Source organism: Drosophila erecta, unplaced genomic scaffold, assembly GCF_003286155.1.
Source record: "Drosophila erecta strain 14021-0224.00,06,07 unplaced genomic scaffold, DereRS2 tig00000246-arrow-arrow-pilon, whole genome shotgun sequence".
NCBI lineage: Eukaryota > Metazoa > Arthropoda > Insecta > Diptera > Drosophilidae > Drosophila > Drosophila erecta.
The window spans coordinates 1,121,343-1,141,198 of NW_020825214.1; the positions used below are offsets into that span (position 1 = coordinate 1,121,343).

The window sequence follows — 19,856 nt, forward strand, 5'->3', positions numbered from 1 at the left end:
TCTTGGCTTCTGAGGATGTAATTCTCAGATACCCTGATGTCAGGAAGCCATTCGATTTAACGACGGATGCTTCCGCGAACGGTATCGGGGCGGTTCTATCACAAGATAAAAGACCCATCACTATGATCTCTAGGACCCTCAAAGAGAGTGAGTCACACTACGCCACGAATGAAAGAGAATTGTTGGCCATAGTGTGGGCTTTAGGCAAGTTACAACACTACCTATACGGCACTCGCGATATTAAAATTTATTCGGACCATCAACCGTTTACATTCGCGGTGTCCGATCGGAATCAAAATCCGAAAATTAAAAGGTGGAAAGCAAATATTGATGATCATAGCGCAAAAATCAAATACAAACCGGGTGAAGACAACCATGTGGCTGACGCTCTTTCCAGGCAGAACGTTAATGCCTTACAAAGTGAGCCTCCGTCAGACGCTGCGACTGTTCACAGCGAACTGTCACTGACCTACACGGTCGAAGCGACAGACCAACCAGTAAACTGCTTCAGAAATCAAATTGTTATAGAAGAATCACGTTTCCGACTAAAGCGAAGCTTGGTATTGTTTCATAGTAAAACTCGCCACTTAATCAATTTCGCCGACAAAAGCACCATTTTGGAAATGCTAGAGGAGGTCGTGAACCCCGACTATTAGCACCATTGTGCACAGAATAAACAGTGCAGGCAGACCTGGGAACGTCTGTTCTTATTAAGGGGAGGGTCGTCCATAAGGACAACCTTAAATAGATTCCCCCACTTCCAATTAGCTGTAAGGCATATTTTTTAATAGTAAGCCAGATTTAAGTTAATACACCGTGGTCTCACTCTATGTTTGAATTGCAGGTTCATCCTCACAACGCTCATCACCCAAGCGGTGACAAATGCTCGGATTACCGACTTTTCTCACGCATTCCCGTCATAGATGGAGATGTGCTGGTGTTTGAACGACGTGATTACTTGAGGCATTCGAGCAACCTTTCAGAATATATCAGTATGGTAGATGAGACAGAGAAATTGTTCGAGTCCTTTCCACAGTCGCATATGCGCAAACTACTAGTCGTCGATATAAACCATTTGAGAACCTTGTTGTCCGTTATAAAAACACCTTAACACCTTAAAACAGAGCCGCTGGCTACCATGAATCTGGGAGCGGCAACAATTTGAACACTGAATGTTTGAATCACAGCGACGGCGATGATCACAAAAAAACCTCAACAAGCTACGCAAAAGTCTTAAGGTTTCATTCAAGAGCGGACAGTAAGTTTTTTTTAGGCACCTTGATAAAGGAACTGGGATGCGTACGGAGCAAGACAAAGGACTTTACAGCTATGACGCAGTACGCCTTTAGACCCCATCGTCTGTGAACGGTTCTCTAAGAGCAAAGGGTATCCCCCCCCCCCCCCCCCCCCCCCCCACAGCAGCAATGCAATAGAGGCGGGATTGCCGGGATAAATCGCTAAGCGAAAGACACTGGCAATACACAATGGCATCTCACAATTTATTAATAAATATTTTCGTCAGTTTCAAATTCACCAAGTACAAATCTTCCGTTATGTTTCAGGAATTGTATTTCATTTTTAAACAACAATGGCATGTTGCCTTTTCACCATGAAGATTCTTTATAATTATACATTCATACAAATATCGGTAAGGCACACGTAACCGGTCAGTCAATTAGTATGCGTTATACGATCGATAGCAGTTTTTGCAAGCGCAATAGGTGAGTGCACAGGATGCCCATCAATAAAGAAGTCTTTAAACCAGAGACTGGATTGATCTAAAAATTCAAAAGAACAAGTTTTTAAAAGTTATACCCCAAGAGAGATGCTCTGAAAAGAATTATTGTTGAACCATAAGGACGAAACACCTTGCCGGTTAGTTTGCATAACATCTCCTTCAAACACGCTATGTTGTCAATCAGGATCAAGAACAATTGCTGCCTATGATATAGTTAGTCTGTTGTTATTATATTAGTTTGGCAAATATCTCCCTTCCGCCTTTTTGTCTTTTGAATTTCGCGGCTATGTACAAAGCGGTACAGAGCTCGTATCTGGCAATACTATACATAATTTGAAAGGTCTTGACATAACCTACAAAACGACGCTATGCATGCTATTAGTTTTCGACGCTATTAGTTTGGATATTGCGTTCAACAGTTATAGACGTGTAAACATGGAGTTCACTAACGCCGAAATTCGCGCTATTTTAAAGTTTTCCTTCGTTAAAGGCAAATCCGCCAGAGAAACGTTCCGTGATATTAATGGTGTTTTGGGGGATGGTACTCTATCACTTCGAACCGCGGAGGTTTCGACGATTCAGAGCCGGTGAAAACGAAAACGACATGGATAAGCCAGCCGGCGGAAGAATGTTTGGGTGCCGCATGATTTGACGCAAAAAAACCTTCTGGACCGAATCAACGCCTGCGATATGCTGCTGAAACGGAACGAACTCGACCCATTCTTGAAGCGGATGGTGACTGGCGACGAAAAATGGATCACATACGACAATATCAAGCGAAAACGGTCGTGGTCGAAGGCCGGTGAATCGTCCCAAACAGTGGCCAAGCCGGGATTGACGGCCAGGAAGGTTTTGCAGTGTGTTTGGTTGGATTGGAAGGGAATCATCCACTATGAGCTGCTCCCATATGGCCAGACGCTTAATTCTACCATCTACTGCGAACAACTGGACCGCTTGAAGCAGGCGATCGACCAGAAGCGTCCAGAATTGGCCAACAGGAAGGGTGTAGTGTTCCACCAGGACAACGCCGGACCACACACTTCGTTGATGACTCGTCAGAAGCTAAGGGAGCTCGGATGGGAGGTTTTATCGCATCCACCATATAGCCCGGACATAGCGCCAAGTGATTACCACCTGTTCCTGTCCATGGCGAATGCCCTTGGTGGTGTAAAGTTGAACTCAAAAGAGGCTTGTGAAAAGTGGCTGTCCGAGTTCTTCGCAAATAAGGAGGGGGGCTTCTACGAGGGAGGTATTATGAAGTTGCCATCTAGATGGAAACAGATTATCGAACAAAACGGCGCATATTTGAACTAAATCCGATCACTGTAACACTTTTTATAAGGCATTGAATAAAGAGCGAAAAAGCGGAAGGGAGATATTTTCCAACCTATTATAAACGGATAAAAAACGTGTATATTTTATTTTAAATTGAACCGCACACACCTTGTTCGGTTTGGGTGTACTGATTTTCGGTGCAACAAAGATCATCTATGTTTCCAGCAGTGACATATTTAGTTTTTTGTATTGAACCCCAAACATATAAGTCCATTAAGTCTATTTATTAATTTATACTTTTTTATTATTTACACTTTAAGGAAACGGCGAGTCAGATGAAATTGGGCCAGAGTTTTTGTCAAAGCTAAGTAACACAACGGTTCCCATAGGACGTGACATATCATTTACTTGTGTTGTTGACAACTTGGGTCATTATCGGGTAAGTAAGATAATTCTCCATAAAATAAACTTACATTTTAAGAACAACACCGCATGAGATGTTAAATTTATCTGTAAATTTATATAGGCTTGTCGCCTAGCTAAAATGAATTCCGGTCCAAAAGTATGCATAATAAGTTTTTCATGTTTATGGTGGGATAAAAAAAATTTGTTTGTGTATTTTCCTACTGGTGGATTGCAAGGTTTTTGGAACCCGACCCGATGTAATATTTCAATGCGCTTCTCAGCCATTTCGCCTTTAGTGTTAGGCAGTCAAAAAAATGTTTGAAGAAAAATTCTCATCGGCTTGGTGTTTTTTCGTTCTTTAAGAGCCAACCTCTAGAGGGTTACAGTTGTATTTAGGACATAACATTTCCGGCGGAACCTAAATGCGCTGAACCTACGTTGAAAGTTACGGAGTCCACAACCACACAAATTAAAGTAAGAGAATGACAGATTACCACGAAAAGTAGCCGGAAATTGGATAAATTATTTTACCCTCTAACTTTTTAATCAAGAACGAAAAATGTAAATATAATTATTATTATCATTATATTATAATATTTATATTTTAACTATATCTGAGGTGCCGTAATGCCCCCTAGCTTTCTCTGAGAAGGGAACTTTTGCAATCTTACAATAGAGTTTAAAGAGGTATTGCAAATTACATCATGGCCTAGAGCTCCGTTTCCGATCTGGCGTGCTATGACATCAGCAATCTCTAATTCGCAGGTCCATTTAAATCCCATGGATCAGCTGATCCTGAGTTTCATCAACCATTTTTTTCTTGTTTTCTAAGTTATAAATACTGGATTAAATTACTGGATTTAGTGTAGAAATTTCTGATAGGACAAGAAAAATTCTAATAACAATAATTACAATTAATATTGTTATATAAATTATTGTTATATAAAATGAATTATTTTCTGAAATTAGTTTTAAAACGTCATTATGTTCTACCATTTTTTATCTTAGTGACATTAATCGGTAAATACAATAGAGTTTAATCAAATGCTGGACTTTTCGGAAATTGCACTTAAACATAACATTTCCAATCTTAACATTACATTGTTTCATTCTTATAATTTTGCCTCCATTTATTTGTATATGCCCATATAATTCTTGACAATTTTGTGTGATTGTAGTCTCAGTTAACATCCATGTAAGTATTATATAATATATTATTTGGTTCAACGTATTGGAAAATTTCCCTTGAGAGAATTGGTATAAAATTACAAATTGGATTCGTACGATTATATTTTTAATGCATTCGATGTTAACTTCTTTTTTGTCTTGATTATAAATTTTATTCTCATCTTCAAAATATGTTTGTTGATCTGAATAGTCTGATTGATACCCATTATGGTCAGGATAGGGAATTATCTTAATGGTGTTAATGGTTTTTTGGTTAATAGGGATTAGAGATATGTGAAATGAGTAATATTTCGTTATTTGTGTGGTCAATCCAAGTTGATGTTTTGATGAAAAGTATATTCTGGCTGTTAATGCTTTTAAACTTGTCGTAATTGAGTAATTTTGGATAAGAAGTCCAAGAAGTGAAATTTGCATGCCCATTTCTATGTATTCAGTAAACTGCATAAGTTCATAAACGAGTGTGTCAATACTATTACGGTTATTTTCATAGTTAGTAAGCTTCTGCAGTCCTTCATTCATTAAATTTATGACATCACTTAGTTTATGAAGTTGAATTGAATTTTTTGCAATTAGATCTATTTTTTTTGTTTATTTGCACCCTATTATTTTCATCAAGTGTGCCAAAAAGAAATTTAAAAGATTAACCTATTATGTCAAATAGTCCACGTTTCTGCCTGTTTTGCTGATGAATAGTTAAACCATTTAATTATTTCAGTAGTTTATTATACAAAAATTTCATTCTAGGTGAGTCTGAGATTTTGTTACCAAGAGAATCAGTGATGACATTGATTTCCGTTAGATTAATTCTTAGACAGTGATGTTCAATACTACTAGTATTTGCATTGGATTGCTTGAGAAGAGTAAGTTGCCAAGGTCGGAATCTGGGTTGGTTATTTGAATTTTTTGACTGTGTCCCGTGGTGAATAATAGAAACAACATTATACACAAGGTTCCTGTGGAAGTTTAATGGTATTAGTTATCTTTTGTTTCTTATATTGTGTTTTGTAGTATTTGGATCCCTATTTCCATTAGTGATTTTGTAATGGTCTTCATCCATACATTGGTCTTCATACATTTTTTTTTTTTTGGTTTAAATGGGTTTTCTAATTTTTCTCTCTGAATTGGACCTTTTCTGTATTTAGTGTCAATAATAAATTTTGGTCGATCTTCATTTATTTTATCTATTTTCTTTTGTCTAATATTGGATGCCCAGCGTATAAGAAAATTTGAGCAGGTGTGTTCGTCCAGTCGTGTTTAATGTTTAATTTTATGGTTGTATGTGTAAAGGATTGTTTCTACCTTGCTTAATTTTACTTCATCGTCATCAGATGAATTGATTAAACGGATTTTTTCAATTATTGTTTTATGTAGTCTTTCGACGTCTGCTACACCATTTTTTGCCGTGTTGAGTTCCAATTCGATTCCTTCTGCCTCAAGCCATCGCTTTAAGATCAAGCTGGGGAAAGCTCCGTCTCTGTGTAGTAATTTGTAGCAAATTACCTTTAGTAATTTGGGTTTACCTAGCTGATTAAAAATGCGCATTAATGCGTTCCTGCATTCTATCCAGTCCTTTGTTTTAATTTGCTCAAGTGTAGCGAACTTAGAATAAATATCAATGCAATGTTTTCCCTCAGATCAATAAATATCTACCACAAATTTGTCTCGGCAATGTTCGGGATTAGTTGTGATTTTAAAAGACATTTTGGTGTTTCTATGTTCTGTTTTAGCCAAATTGCATGATTTGTTTTTTGAAATTGTTTATTGGTTTATCTGTTAAATGGATAAGGTTGCTATTGTCTTCTTCTGCACTATGTTGAGTAACTTCACTATGATGATTTTCTTCAATTTTAATTCTTGATAATGCATCGGCAACTGAATTTTCCTTCCCTTTAATATAATCAATTTTAAATTGGTATTCGTTTAATTTAGGTCTCCATCTTTGTAACTTAGCATTCGGTTCCTTTAAGGTATGCAGCCATCTAAGAGGTTGATGGTCACTAGCAATGATAAACTGTCGTCCTTGTAAATAATGTCGAAAGGTTTTTGTTGCCCAAACTATGGCGAGTAATTCTTTTTCGATAGAGCTGTAATTTAATTCGTGTTCATTAAGTGTTCTGCTTATAAAGGATACATGATGATCATAATTGGCACCCAACTAAAGAAGATTTCACGACCCCCAAGAATGTAAGTGGGCTGATCAAAGTTAATAAAGCTTCAATTAAACAGGGAAAAATAACAAAAATCCCTACAAATTATTCACCAAAAATCTTAACATATAAAATTTAAATAAAGTGCTATTGTAAATGTGACTCGCAAATAAAGCAAAATAATACCAGCCGTCGCTAAATAAATATTTCAGACGCCAAGCACTCGGTTATTAATATTAATATACCACAGTCAAATTAATTTCTGTCGAATTAAAATATTCGGCCTCTCTATACTTGTGTTTAGTGTTAACCAGTTAATGGCCTTATGAGTTTCCCAGGCCCATATAGGGAAACTAATCGCAAATTGGAAAGTGATAGAGAAGAGGAGTTCGTCCGAGAGACCATCAGAAATCCAGTAGCACTGACAGAAAATAACACATACACCATGAACGCTGCCCAAATTGAAATGTTAATTCAGGCGGCTTTGTTTAATCAAGAACAGAGGCAGATTTGCGGGGAAAATCAATGCTGTTAATCAAAAGTTAATAAATTTGCGTGTAGAAGCGCCAGAGGTAGAAACCTACCAGAGGGTAGCTGTAAAACCGGGAGCAACACCGTGTGATACACCTTTACACATTGTGAAGTCAATTCCAGAATTAACTGGTATACAGGATGAATACGTGGCATGGAGGCAATCGGCCACGGATGCTTTTGAATTATTCAGGGATTATCCAGACATTACCAAGCCGTTACAATTATTAGAAACAAAATTAAAGACCCAGCGCGCGCGCTGCTAGTTTCACATAACACAGTGCTTACTTTTCATGCCATTTTGGCTAGACTAGACTGCTCCTATGCAGACAAAACATCCTTGCGCCTATTAGGGTCTTGAGTCTGTCCGTCAGGGCGAGCAAACCCTAATGCAGGGCTGATGCCCTACATGTATTTATTTCAGGTCTAAAAAAATCCCTAAGGGCTGTTGTGTTTCCAGCACAGCCCAAAGACCTGCCAGCAGCTCTGGCATTAGCAAGAGAGGCAGAGGCCAGTATCGAACGAAGTATGTTCGCGGCTACATGACATTATTAATGACATAATTAATTTTTTAAAAGAAGGTCCTGCTTGCCCTTCATTGAACGAAGGCTGGCGGGGAGAGTTTTAAAAATTCTCATAGATACCGGAGTGGCAAAAAATTATGTAAAGCCCCTGCTGAAAAACATAACTCTTGTCGACTCCCCATTCACTGTGAGTTCCATTCATGGCTCCAGTAGAGTAAACAGAAAATGCTTAATGCCTAACGGCCACTTTCTTTTTACTTGACACTATTAGTACATTTGATGCCATAATAGGTTTCGACTTTCTAACGCAGGCCGGAGCGGCATTAGATCTACCCAACAGCGCAAGGTATGGAAATGTATCTAAAAAGTTAAAATACCACGAATGCGATACTGTGAACTTCACAAATATCGATGACGTGGAAGTCCAAAGTTCAGTAAAAGCTGAGTTTAAAAAAATGATCCTTAAGAGGAAACAAGTGTTTTTGCACTCTAACGAGGCGCTTCCATTTAAAACCTCGATCATTGCCACAATTCGTACGGAAACTAACGAACCCGTATACTCGAAGCTATACCCTTATCCTAGCAGCGGATTTTGTTAACACAGAAATCAAACAGCTGTTAAAGGATGGCATTCAACAGCATTAGGTTTTATTGTCACATCAAACGGAGCCAAAACAGATCCGGAAAAGGTAAAAACCATACAAGAGTACATTGAACCAAAAACTTTGTTCAGCCTCAGGTCTTTTCTTGGATTGGCTTCGCTTCTATAGCTAGACCACTTACTTCCATACTTAAGGGAGAGAATGGCACTGTCAAAAGAGGTCGCTATTGAATTTGACGATACCCAATGACAATGATATCTCGCACATTAAAAGAATGCGAGATTAATTACGCAACAAACGAAAGGGAGTTACAAGCAACATACTACATTGTATGGGCTATTGGGAAATTGCAAAAAGTGCCTATATGGCACCAGAGAAATCCGGATTTTTACGGACCACCAGCCGCTCACCTTCTCCGTGTCCGAGCGGAATACAAACGCCAAAATAAAACGATGGAAAGCGTTTATCGACGCCAAAGTGTTTTATAAACCTGGAAAGGAAAATTTTGTGGCCGACGCCTTGTCCCGTCAAAAAATTAAAGCCTTGGAAAATGAACCCCATTCTGACGCAGTCACTGTGCACAGTGAACTGTCGCTGACCTACACGGTCGAAACCACCGATAAACCTTTAAACTGCTACAGGAATCAAATAATCCTGGAGGAGGCAGGCCAGCCCTCACGGCGAGATTTTATTGTTTTTGGAAACAAAAACCGACACATTATCAAACTTTGATAATAAAGACTCGCTGCTAGGATCGATTAAAGAAGTTGTAAACGTAAATGTTGTCAATGCTATTTACTGCAACCTCCCCACTTTAGCATGCATCCAGCATGCCTTGGTTACGGAATTCGCAGCAACCAAGTTTTGGCATTGCAAAAACTTCGTGAATGATATCACAGATGCTAATGAGCATAGGGAAATTATCACATGCGAGCACAACCGCGCCCATAGGGCTGCCCAGGAAAATGTTAAGCAAGTCCTTCATGACTACTATTTTCCAAATATGACAAAACTCGCCAGCGATGTGGTTATAAATTGCTAAGTACAAGGCTAAGTACAACAGGCACCTCAAGAAGCAAGAACTGGGTGTCACCCCAATTCCCTCATATGCGGGCGAAATGCTACATATGGACATCTACTCCACGGATATAAAGTTATTCTTAACCTTTGTGGATAAGTTCTCAAAGTTCGCCATAGTACAGCCATTAACCCCTAGGGCTATTATTGACGAACGCAGCCCCTTACTACGATTGGTACATTTTTTTCCAAACAGCAAATCAATATACTGCGATAATGAGGCATCCTTCAATTCGGAGACCATAATTTCGTTATTGGAAAACCAATATGACATTGACATCTTCAATGAACCCCTTTACACAGCAGCTCCAAAGGGCAAGTGTAACGATTCCACAGCACACTTAAGGAGATAGCTAGGTGCATTAAAATTTGACGACACCGTCGAACGACAACGCCAACGACGCTCAGAGACTGGCAATAAATACCAGTATCACAAACGCGCAACAGGCTAACCTAGATAGGTGTAACCCTACTAGGCATAACAGAATTTTTGAGGTGGGTGAAAAGGTCTACCTCAAAAAAAACAAAAGGTTAGGGAATAAGCTAACCACACTCTACACAGAAGAACGTGTAGAAGCAGACATGGAAACGTCTATCCTTATTAGAGGGAGGGTGCTCCATGATGACAACCTTAGATAAAAATCCCTCTGAAATCTACATCTCCCACAATTTGTATACCTTTATTCCTGCGCCTTGTATTTTAGCATACTTATTAGATGCACATTTAATTTAACCTTCCGCTTTCTTACAGGATTGCCGGAATTATATTAATTACGTTAACTATAGTTAACGCTAGAGTTACGAATTACTCTCATGCTAACTATATCCCCATAACAGATGGTGTTGCACTGGTGTGGGAGCAGAGAAACTGACTTAGGCACTCTAGTAACTTGTCCGAATTCGAAATGATCATAGAAGAGACTTCTAGGTTGTCCGAGCTTTTCCCAGAGTCCCATATGCGAAAATTGTTAGACGTCGATACCGAACATCTCAGAAGTTTATTGACCGTATTGAAAGTGCATCACGGGATTGCCAGAAGTCTAAACTTCCTAGGCACAGCACTGAAAGTAATAGCGGGCACCCCAGATGCCGGCGATTTTGAAATGTTAAAAATGTCTGAATCTAGATTAATAGAGTCAAATAATAGACAGGTGGTCATAAATACACAGACCCAGGAAAAAATTAACGAATTAACAGAAGCAACCAATAAAATCATATTAGCGAAACAAAATAATATGGATAACACTCCTCACTTGTACGAGGTACTCTTGGCAAGGAACAGAATATTAATTACCGAAATCAAAAATTTAATGCTTACCGTCACACTGGCTAAAGACAATATTATAAACCAGGCCATTCTTAACCATAATGATTTGAAGTCTGTATTAATTGATCACCCCACAACTGTCCCCGTAATAAGCTTAATCTAACATTAAAGTCCTTCAGTCCGATAGTTTTATCCATGTGATAATTTCATACCCTAACATTAAAGCCACTTGTAAAAAGGTCACCATTTTCCCTGTATCCCATCAACACATTATTCTGCAACTAACGGACAACATAGTAGCAGAGTGCAACAACGACGTCCTGGCAGTCACCGATTGCGTAGCAACAACTTACGTACTGTAAGCTGGCTACCCACGATACCTGCGCTCGAGACCTGCATGCGGGGAGCACAGCACTATGCAAAACGCAGCCCAGTAATAACGCAGCGTAATAATAACCAACGAGTGCCAAGTTAAGGTCAGCACTGACGATGGCCCCGAATTAGAAACCAACGGCTCACATCTAATTATGTTCGAGCGAATGAGCGAGTGGCTTTCATTAACGGCACCAAATACGTCAACTAACGTGAAGCCATAAAGAAAACACCGGACATGGCTGCATTCCCATTGCTTTATATCATCGGCCACGATCCCAGGCTGAGCATACCACTTCTCCAAAGGATTAACAACGAAAACTTGGAGGTTATCCAAAGCCTTAAGGAGGAAGTGAAATAGGTCGGAACTACTGACATTTGGTTTGCGGTCGGCGTGGGAATCAGCTCATCTTGGTACTGAGGAGGAGACGAGATGCGAGGGAAATACAACAGGTCGTTGACAAGTTCCAGATGACCGAGGACGGTCATATTCCTAAGGGGGGAGTAGTTAACACTGTTAATGGGTAAAATTAAGTCGATATAAGTCCCGGGTTGTTACCCTAACATTTTATATGCAGATTCAGCATAAACGCCTCTAGGGTTCGTGCCTGGTTCTTATTGGTCTCCCTAGTATGGGGAGATATGCTGTTTCTGCTAGTGTCAGCACTTTGCTGGACGAGCTGTCGGTCGGCTTACCGGCCGCGATCAGCTTTTGTAAAATAGAATAAAAGTTTCAGTTTGATTTCAATTATAATAAAGAGCACTCGCTCAAGAAACCTACTCCAGCGAAGGCTGCATATTTTATATTGGTTGGCTAGCCTTAAGGGCAGTCAATAACGGAGAAAGTTCTCCCAACATATACTAAACCTATACCAAGCTGCGCAACGAAACGTTGCGCATCACGAGCAGAGAAGATCCCCGCTCCTCTCCCTGATCGAGAGGCCGGCCAAGTCGGACTGACGTCATCACCCCTTCCTGTCGGACTGCGGCGTGGGACTACCCAGGGAAATAACTAAAAAATATTTTATATTAAAAAAAACCAGAACCAATTAAAAATTCAGGCCAGGATTCAATACAAAAAATAGATTTTCCACTGTTTCGATTAGATCACCTAAATCAGGAGGAAACTTTAAAGTTGAAAGGTTTATTAAATAAATTTAAAAATCTTCAATATAAAGAAGGATATGAACTAATATTTACAAAAACCAATAAACACATACTAAATACAACACAATTTATTCAAAACATTACCCACTTGCTCAAACGCATGAAAATGAAGTTGACAGTAGAGTAGAGGAAATGCTTAATCAGGGATTAATTAGGGAAAGTAAAAAAACTGCTTCCGGAAAAATTAAGTATACAAGTTAGCACGCGGAACGAAGATATTGCGAAATTGCTAAGTAGAGGACCGGACGGAAAGGCCCGAACGCGAAAGACAGAAACTGCTGAATACGCAGTCCGTGGTGCAGTGCTCGATACTCTGCCGGATCACGCCGACAAGCGGTCGCAAAGTCGCTGACACGACACATAATCGACCGCGCATTCGAGAATCCGAAACTCCGCCGAAGAACAGCGAAATATTTAGGTTCAGTTTAAAAGAATAACTCCATCGATTAACATCCGTGCAACAATTAAGAACTTAGAGTAGTTATGAAGCAATAAAGAATAAAGACCAATCTAATAATTTGATTCAATAAAGAATAAAGAGCAATCTAGTAATTGGCGCCCAACGGCCGAACACCCACGGCAGTGCAAAATAGCACAACAGAACGAAAAAAAACAAGGGAGCTGCAGGGAATGCCCTCGCCCCCCTCCGAAGGAAACTGAGCAAGGCGCAAGAGAGCTGTAGGGAGTACCCCTCGCCTTCCACCGAGGGAAAGGAAAGTTGATCGCTGGGAGCTGAGGGAATACCATCGCCCCCCTCCGAGGGAGAATACAGCCGGCAGCAGACAATTTCAATAATAACTAATTCGAAGGAAAAAATAATAATATGTAAGCGGGCTTTTTGTCAAAAAAAATTAATAAATAAATTAATTAAAAAAAAAACATTTATGGAATTGGTAAAAAAAAAAAAAAAACTGTTAATAGTAAGTGTAAAGTGCTGACTCTTCCCAAATCTGTGAGAGGCTAAAATAGAGTATAGAGGGGTGCGAAAATAAAAACGCGTGAGTGCAAAATAATAATGAAAAAGATTCCATCTAATTTCTGGTGCGTGGAAACGAATACTGGCAAAAATAAAAGAAAACAATGAAACATTTACAAGTTAAAAAAAAATACACTGGACATTTTTTTTCCGTTCTCGTTTTTCTAGCAACCAGTCGAATTTTCTCACAATTGCCCACAACCGGCCTTTTTTCCTTGATACACAGGGAAGAGAATGACAATATTCTAAACTATTTTTTTACAAAAATACACAGAACATTTTATACAAGTTTTTCGCAAGCGAAGAAATTTCTTTCTTCTTCAAATTAACTCATGCCCAGAGACGACAATAGCGACTCGTTAGAGGAAGACATAATTCAGGAGTATAAAAATCTGCTAGCAACAAGGCTAAGGAAACCCGAAGCGGTCTTAGTAGAGAGAGCAACAACAAGCAGGGACATACGCAGTAAGCCATTAAGGAAAAGTGCGTTAGATTTTGCAATCGCGGGAAGTACTCAACAAAACAAAAAATGGAGCACGACCAAATCGCTAGTATGGAGGCAGCCATCAGCGCCGCCTTAGATCGACAAAAAATGGGGGGAGTTGAAATTATTAAAAAAACACCCCTCAAGTGGAAGCATTCAAAGAAATTACCATCCTACCAGGAGTGGACTGTTGTGAGCCTCTAGATATAATAAAATCTGTCCCGGAATTCGAAGGGAAACAGGAAAATTACGTTTCTTGGAGGCAGGCGGCAAAGGCGGCCTACAAGGTTTTCGAGCCTTATAATGGCAGCAGCCGACAGAAATAAAGTAAGAGGGCCGTATTGGCTTAATTTAATACAGTATTAAACTTTGATGCCATACTGGCACGCCTCGACTTTACATATGCGGACAAAACCCCGACACATGTAATTCAGCAGGAACTGAGCCATTCAAGGCAATGGGATTTGCTGTTACTCAGGTATTACGATGAAGTAGAAAAGAAATTAACAATTCTAACAAACAAAATCGTAATGACTCACTGTTAAATGAACAGTTCCGAAACGACGCGCTGCATGCGGTCGTGTCAAGTCCAAAAAAATCACTGCCAACAGCCTCAGCCCTGCCCCAAGAGGCCGAAACAAGCAATGATAGGAGTGTGTTCGAGGCTAGTTTCGCCAGGCATAACGAAGAAAAAATTAACAAACCAAACACTCAACGACCATTCGGGTGGAGAAATCCATTACAGCAAAATTCATATAACTATGAGCATGGTCAAAATCTAGGGGCAATTGAAAAAAATCCAAACCCAAAGGGCAGGAAACCATCAAACCTGCTCGCTTAGGCAGCAGTCTCGTCCGTATGTGGGAAACACTCAGAGCCAGCCGCCCCCACCCGATTCAGGTAGATAACTCATCTCGGTTCAGGCAGCCTACTACTTGGCAAAGGGTCCAGTCCACACGGACTCAACAAAAAATTAACTATATGCCAGAACAGAGGTCAGAAGAGGAAGAATATAACCAGATGGCACAAGAGAGGGTTGAACAAATAGAAGACGACTTCGACACAGACGACGTTTGCAATTTTTTATGGTAAAATCTCCGTATATCAACAGACGGGGAGCCGGTATACTCTAAATCATACCCGCACCCCATGGGCGTAACGGAATTCGTAAACGCGGAGGTTAAGCAACTTCTAGCGAATGGCGTAATAAGGCAATCCCGATTGCCCTATAACAACCCGACTTGGGTTGTAGACAAAAAGGGATTTGACCAAAACGGTTGGAAACGGTTGGTTATCGACTTTAGAAAGTTGAACCAAAATCCCGTGGATGATAAGTACCCTATTCCTTCGATCTCGACTATATTGTCAAATATGGGCGAGTCAAAATATTTCTTAATACTCGACCTTAAAGCGGGCTTTCACCAAATCGAGTTAGCAGAGAAAGACCGAGAAAAAACAATGGCAAATACGAGTTTTGCAGATTACCATTCGGGCTCAAGAACGCCCCAAGTAATTTTCGGAGATCTTTAGATGACGTTTTAAGAGAAGGAATCTCGAAGATATGCTACGTGTATGTCGACGATGTCATTATTTTCTCAAAAACTAAAGAGGACCATGTCAAAGGCATACAGTGGGTCCTCGGAAAGCTGCTCAAAGCAGGCATGAGGGTATCTCAAGGAAAGTCGAAGTTTTTCAAAAAAAAGGGGGTCTCCGAACCTCACCTGAAAAGGTGAGGAGTTCCCCGTGCCAAAAAATCTTTTACAGGGGTTTTATCAAGAACTTCGCGTCAATCGCAGGCCCCCTAACGGGAATCCTTAAAGGCGAAAACGGGAAACCAAGGAAGTATCAGTTAAAAAAAATCAATATAAATATGACTGAAGAACAAAAAACAACATTTAAGAAGACGACATCTGTCATCAGAAGACGTTCTTCTTTCATACCCAGACTTTAAAAAACCGTTCGACTTAACGACGGATGCATCTGGGTACGGACTTGGAGCCGTATTATCTCAAGATAAGCGCCCAATTACAATGATATCGCGCACGCTGCGTGATAACGATACAAATTTTGCAACCAACGAGCGAGAGCTTCACGCTATAGTTTGGACGATTAACAACCTTCGTAATTACATATACGGTGTAAAAGAATTGCGCGTCTACATCGACCACCACTCACTTTCGTCATCTCGGAAAAAAATCCTAATGCGAAACTAATCATCATAATGCAGAAATAATCATAATCATTGAAATATTAGAAGTATCTAGTGTAAGCGTTTTTCAAAATTATGAAAGGAAGCTCAAGAAAAAAACCTGCATTGGCGGCCATGACCTTGGTGAATGTCACTTCACACCAAGACCGACTAAGCCTCCCTCTATTACACGAGCTGAGCCTGAGAAACCTCCATCACATCGGAGCTATAAAGGAAAGGTTCCTGTTGGGATCTCTCGTCGGCTACTCCTAAATCGTGCTAGTTCTAGCCTGCGTCATCTGGCTTAGCCGTCTGATTTGGATAGCTAATCGGCGTACCAAATCAAAGAGCGGTGACGGCATAGAAGCAAGAGGCCGCCGGGACAACGACCATTTAAAGGAGGGAAGAGTTAGCACGCGCAACGAAGATATTGCGAAATTGCCAAGTTGCAGACCGGACGGAAAGGCCCGAACGCGAAGGACAGAAACTGCTGAATACGCAGTCCGTGGTGCAGTGCTCAATACTCTGCCGGATCACGCCGACAACAAGTGGCCGTCGTCAAGAGGTCGCAAAGTCGCTGACACGACACCTAATCGACCGCGCAGTCGAAAATCCGAAACTCCGCCGAAGAACAGCGAAATATTTAGGTTTAGTTTAAGAGAATAATTCCATCGATTAACATCGGTGCAACAATTAAGAACTTAGAGTAGTTATGAAGCAATAAAGAATAAAGACCAATCTAATAATTTGAATCAATAAATAATAAAGAGCAATCTAATAATTTACACGTAGAGTAGTAATTTATTATAGGAAACTTAATGAAATAACTATTCCTGACAGATATCTAATATCAAAATGTCAATATATGACAACTATTGATTTGGCAAAGGATTTCATCAAATAGAAATGGACCCAGAATCAATATCTTAAACCGCATTCTCCAACAAAAGCGGGCATTATGAATTCATTCGAATGTCATTTGGCCTTACGAATGCACCCGCGACCTTTCAAAGGTGCATGACCCTTGCTTAATAAACACTGTTTGGTGTATTTGGATGATAGTAATTTTTTCCACATCCCTTAATGAACATTTAAATTCATTACAGCTAGTTTTCTCAAAACTCGCAGAAGCAAATTTAAAATTGCAGCTGGATAAATGTGAATTCCTAAAAAAAAGCTAATTTTCTTGGTCACATAGTAACCCCTAATGGTATAAAACCAAACCCTCTAAAAATTAAATCTATCATATCCGATTCCAAAAAAAGGTAAAAGAGATCAGAGATATCCTTGAATAACCCGGTTATTATCGTAAATGTATCCCAAATTACGCAGACATAGCAAAACCAATGACCAATTGTTAAAAAAAGGGAGCAAAAATAGATGCACAAAACTTAGACTACATAGAAGCATTCAAAAAACTTAAAGCTTTAATAATAAGAGAACCAATTCTCCAATTACCAAAAAAATTTAGAATTTGGGGTAGTACTTTCTCAAAATGGTCATCATATATTATATCCTTTATAAGCAGAACACTTAATGAACACGAATTAAATTACAGCGCTATCGAAAAAGAATTACTCGCCATTGTTTGGGCAACAAAAACCTTTCGATATTATTTACTAGGACGACAGTTTATCATTGCTAGTGACCATCAACCTCTTAGATGGCTGCATACCTTAAAGGAACCGAATGCTAAGTTACAAAGATGGAGACCTAAATTAAACGAATACCAATTTAAAATTGATTGTATTAAAGGGAAGGAAAATTCAGTTGCCGATGCATTATCAAGAATTAAAATTGAAGAAAATCATCATAGTGAAGTTACTCAAAATAGTGCAGAAGAAGACAATAGCAACCTTATCCATTTAACAGATAAACCAATAAACAATTTCAAAAAACAAATCATGCAATTTGGCTAAAACAGAACATAGAAACACCAAAATGTCTTTTAAAATCACAACTAATCCCGAACATTGCCGAGACAAATTTGTGGTAGATATTTATTGATCTGAGGGAAAACATTGCATTGATATTTATTCTAAGTTCGCTACACTTGAGCAAATTAAAACAAAGGAGTGGATAGAATGCAGGAACGCATTAATGCGCATTTTTAATCAGCTAGGTAAACCCAAATTACTAAAGGTAATTTGCTACAAATTACTACACAGAGACGGAGCTTTCCCCAGCTTGATCTAAAAGCGATAGCTTGAGGCAGAAGGAATCGAATTGGAACTCAACACGGCAAAAAAACGGTGTAGCAGACGTCGAAAGACTACATAAAACAATAAATGAAAAAATCCGTTTAATCAATTCATCTGATGACGATGAAGTAAAATTAAGCAAGATAGAAACAATCCTTTACACATACAACCATAAAATTAAACATTAAACACGACTGGACGAACACACCTGCTCAAATTTTCTTATACGCTGGGCATCCAATATTAGACAAAAGAAAATAGATAAAATAAATTAAGATCGACCAAAATTTAATATTGACACTAAATACAGAAAAGGTCCAATTCAGAGAGACCATACAACCATAAAATTAAACATTAAACACGACTGGACGAACACACCTGCTCAAATTTTCTTATACGCTGGGCATCCAATATTAGACAAAAGAAAATAGATAAAATAAATGAAGATCGACCAAAATTTAATATTGACACTAAATACAGAAAAGGTCCAATTCAGAGAGACCATACAACCATAAAATTAAACATTAAACACGACTGGACGAACACACCTGCTCAAATTTTCTTATACGCTGGGCATCCAATATTAGACAAAAGAAAATAGATAAAATAAATGAAGATCGACCAAAATTTATTATTGACACTAAATACAGAAAAGGTCCAATTCAGAGAGAAAAATTAGAAAACCCATTTAAACCAAAAAAAAAAAAAATGTATGAAGACCAATGTATGGATGAAGACCATTACAAAATCACTAATGGAAATAGGGATCCAAATACTACAAAACACAATATAAGAAACAAAAGATAACTAATACCATTAAACTTCCACAGGAACCTTGTGTATAATGTTGTTTCTATTATTCACCACGGGACACAGTCAAAAAATTCAAATAACCAACCCAGATTCCGACCTTGGCAACTTACTCTTCTCAAGCAATCCAATGCAAATACTAGTAGTATTGAACATCACTGTCTAAGAATTAATCTAACGGAAATCAATGTCATCACTGATTCTCTTGGTAACAAAATCTCAGACTCACCTAGAATGAAATTTTTGTATAATAAACTACTGAAATAATTAAATGGTTTAACTATTCATCAGCAAAACAGGCAGACACGTGGACTATTTGACATAATAGGTTAATCTTTTAAATTTCTTTTTGGCACACTTGATGAAAATAATAGGGTGCAAATAAACAAAAAAATAGATCTAATTGCAAAAAATTCAATTCAACTTCATAAACTAAGTGATGTCATAAATTTAATGAATGATGGACTGCAGAAGCTTACTAACTATGAAAATAACCGTAATAGTATTGACACACTCGTTTATGAACTTATGCAGTTTACTGAATACATAGAAATGGGCATGCAACTTTCACTTCTTGGACTTCTTATCCAAAATTACTCAATTACGACAAGTTTGAAAGCATTAACAGCCAAAATATACTTTTCATCAAAACATCAACTTGGATTGACCACACAAATAACGAAATATTACTCATTTCACAGATCTCTAATCCCTATTAACCAAAAAACCATTAACACCATTAAAATAATTCCCTATCCTGACCATAATGGGTATCAATCAGACTATTCAGATCAACAAACATATTTTGAAGATGAGAATAAAATTTATAATCAAGACTAAAAAGAAGTTAACAATGAATGCATGAAAAATATAATTAAGCTTACGAGTCCAATTTGTAATTTTT

The 19,856-nt window shown here is 38.7% G+C and overlaps 1 protein-coding gene across 1 annotated transcript in view; it reads left to right on the forward strand.

Annotated features, from left to right (window-relative positions):
- Window positions 1-19,856, forward strand: part of LOC26526371 (lachesin) — a 182,502-nt gene that overhangs the window by 38,886 nt on the left and 123,760 nt on the right. The window contains exon 3 of the mRNA XM_015157306.2: window positions 3,334-3,452. Within this exon, the coding sequence (XP_015012792.2) occupies window positions 3,334-3,452 (119 nt within the window). The remainder of the gene's footprint in view (window positions 1-3,333; window positions 3,453-19,856) is intronic.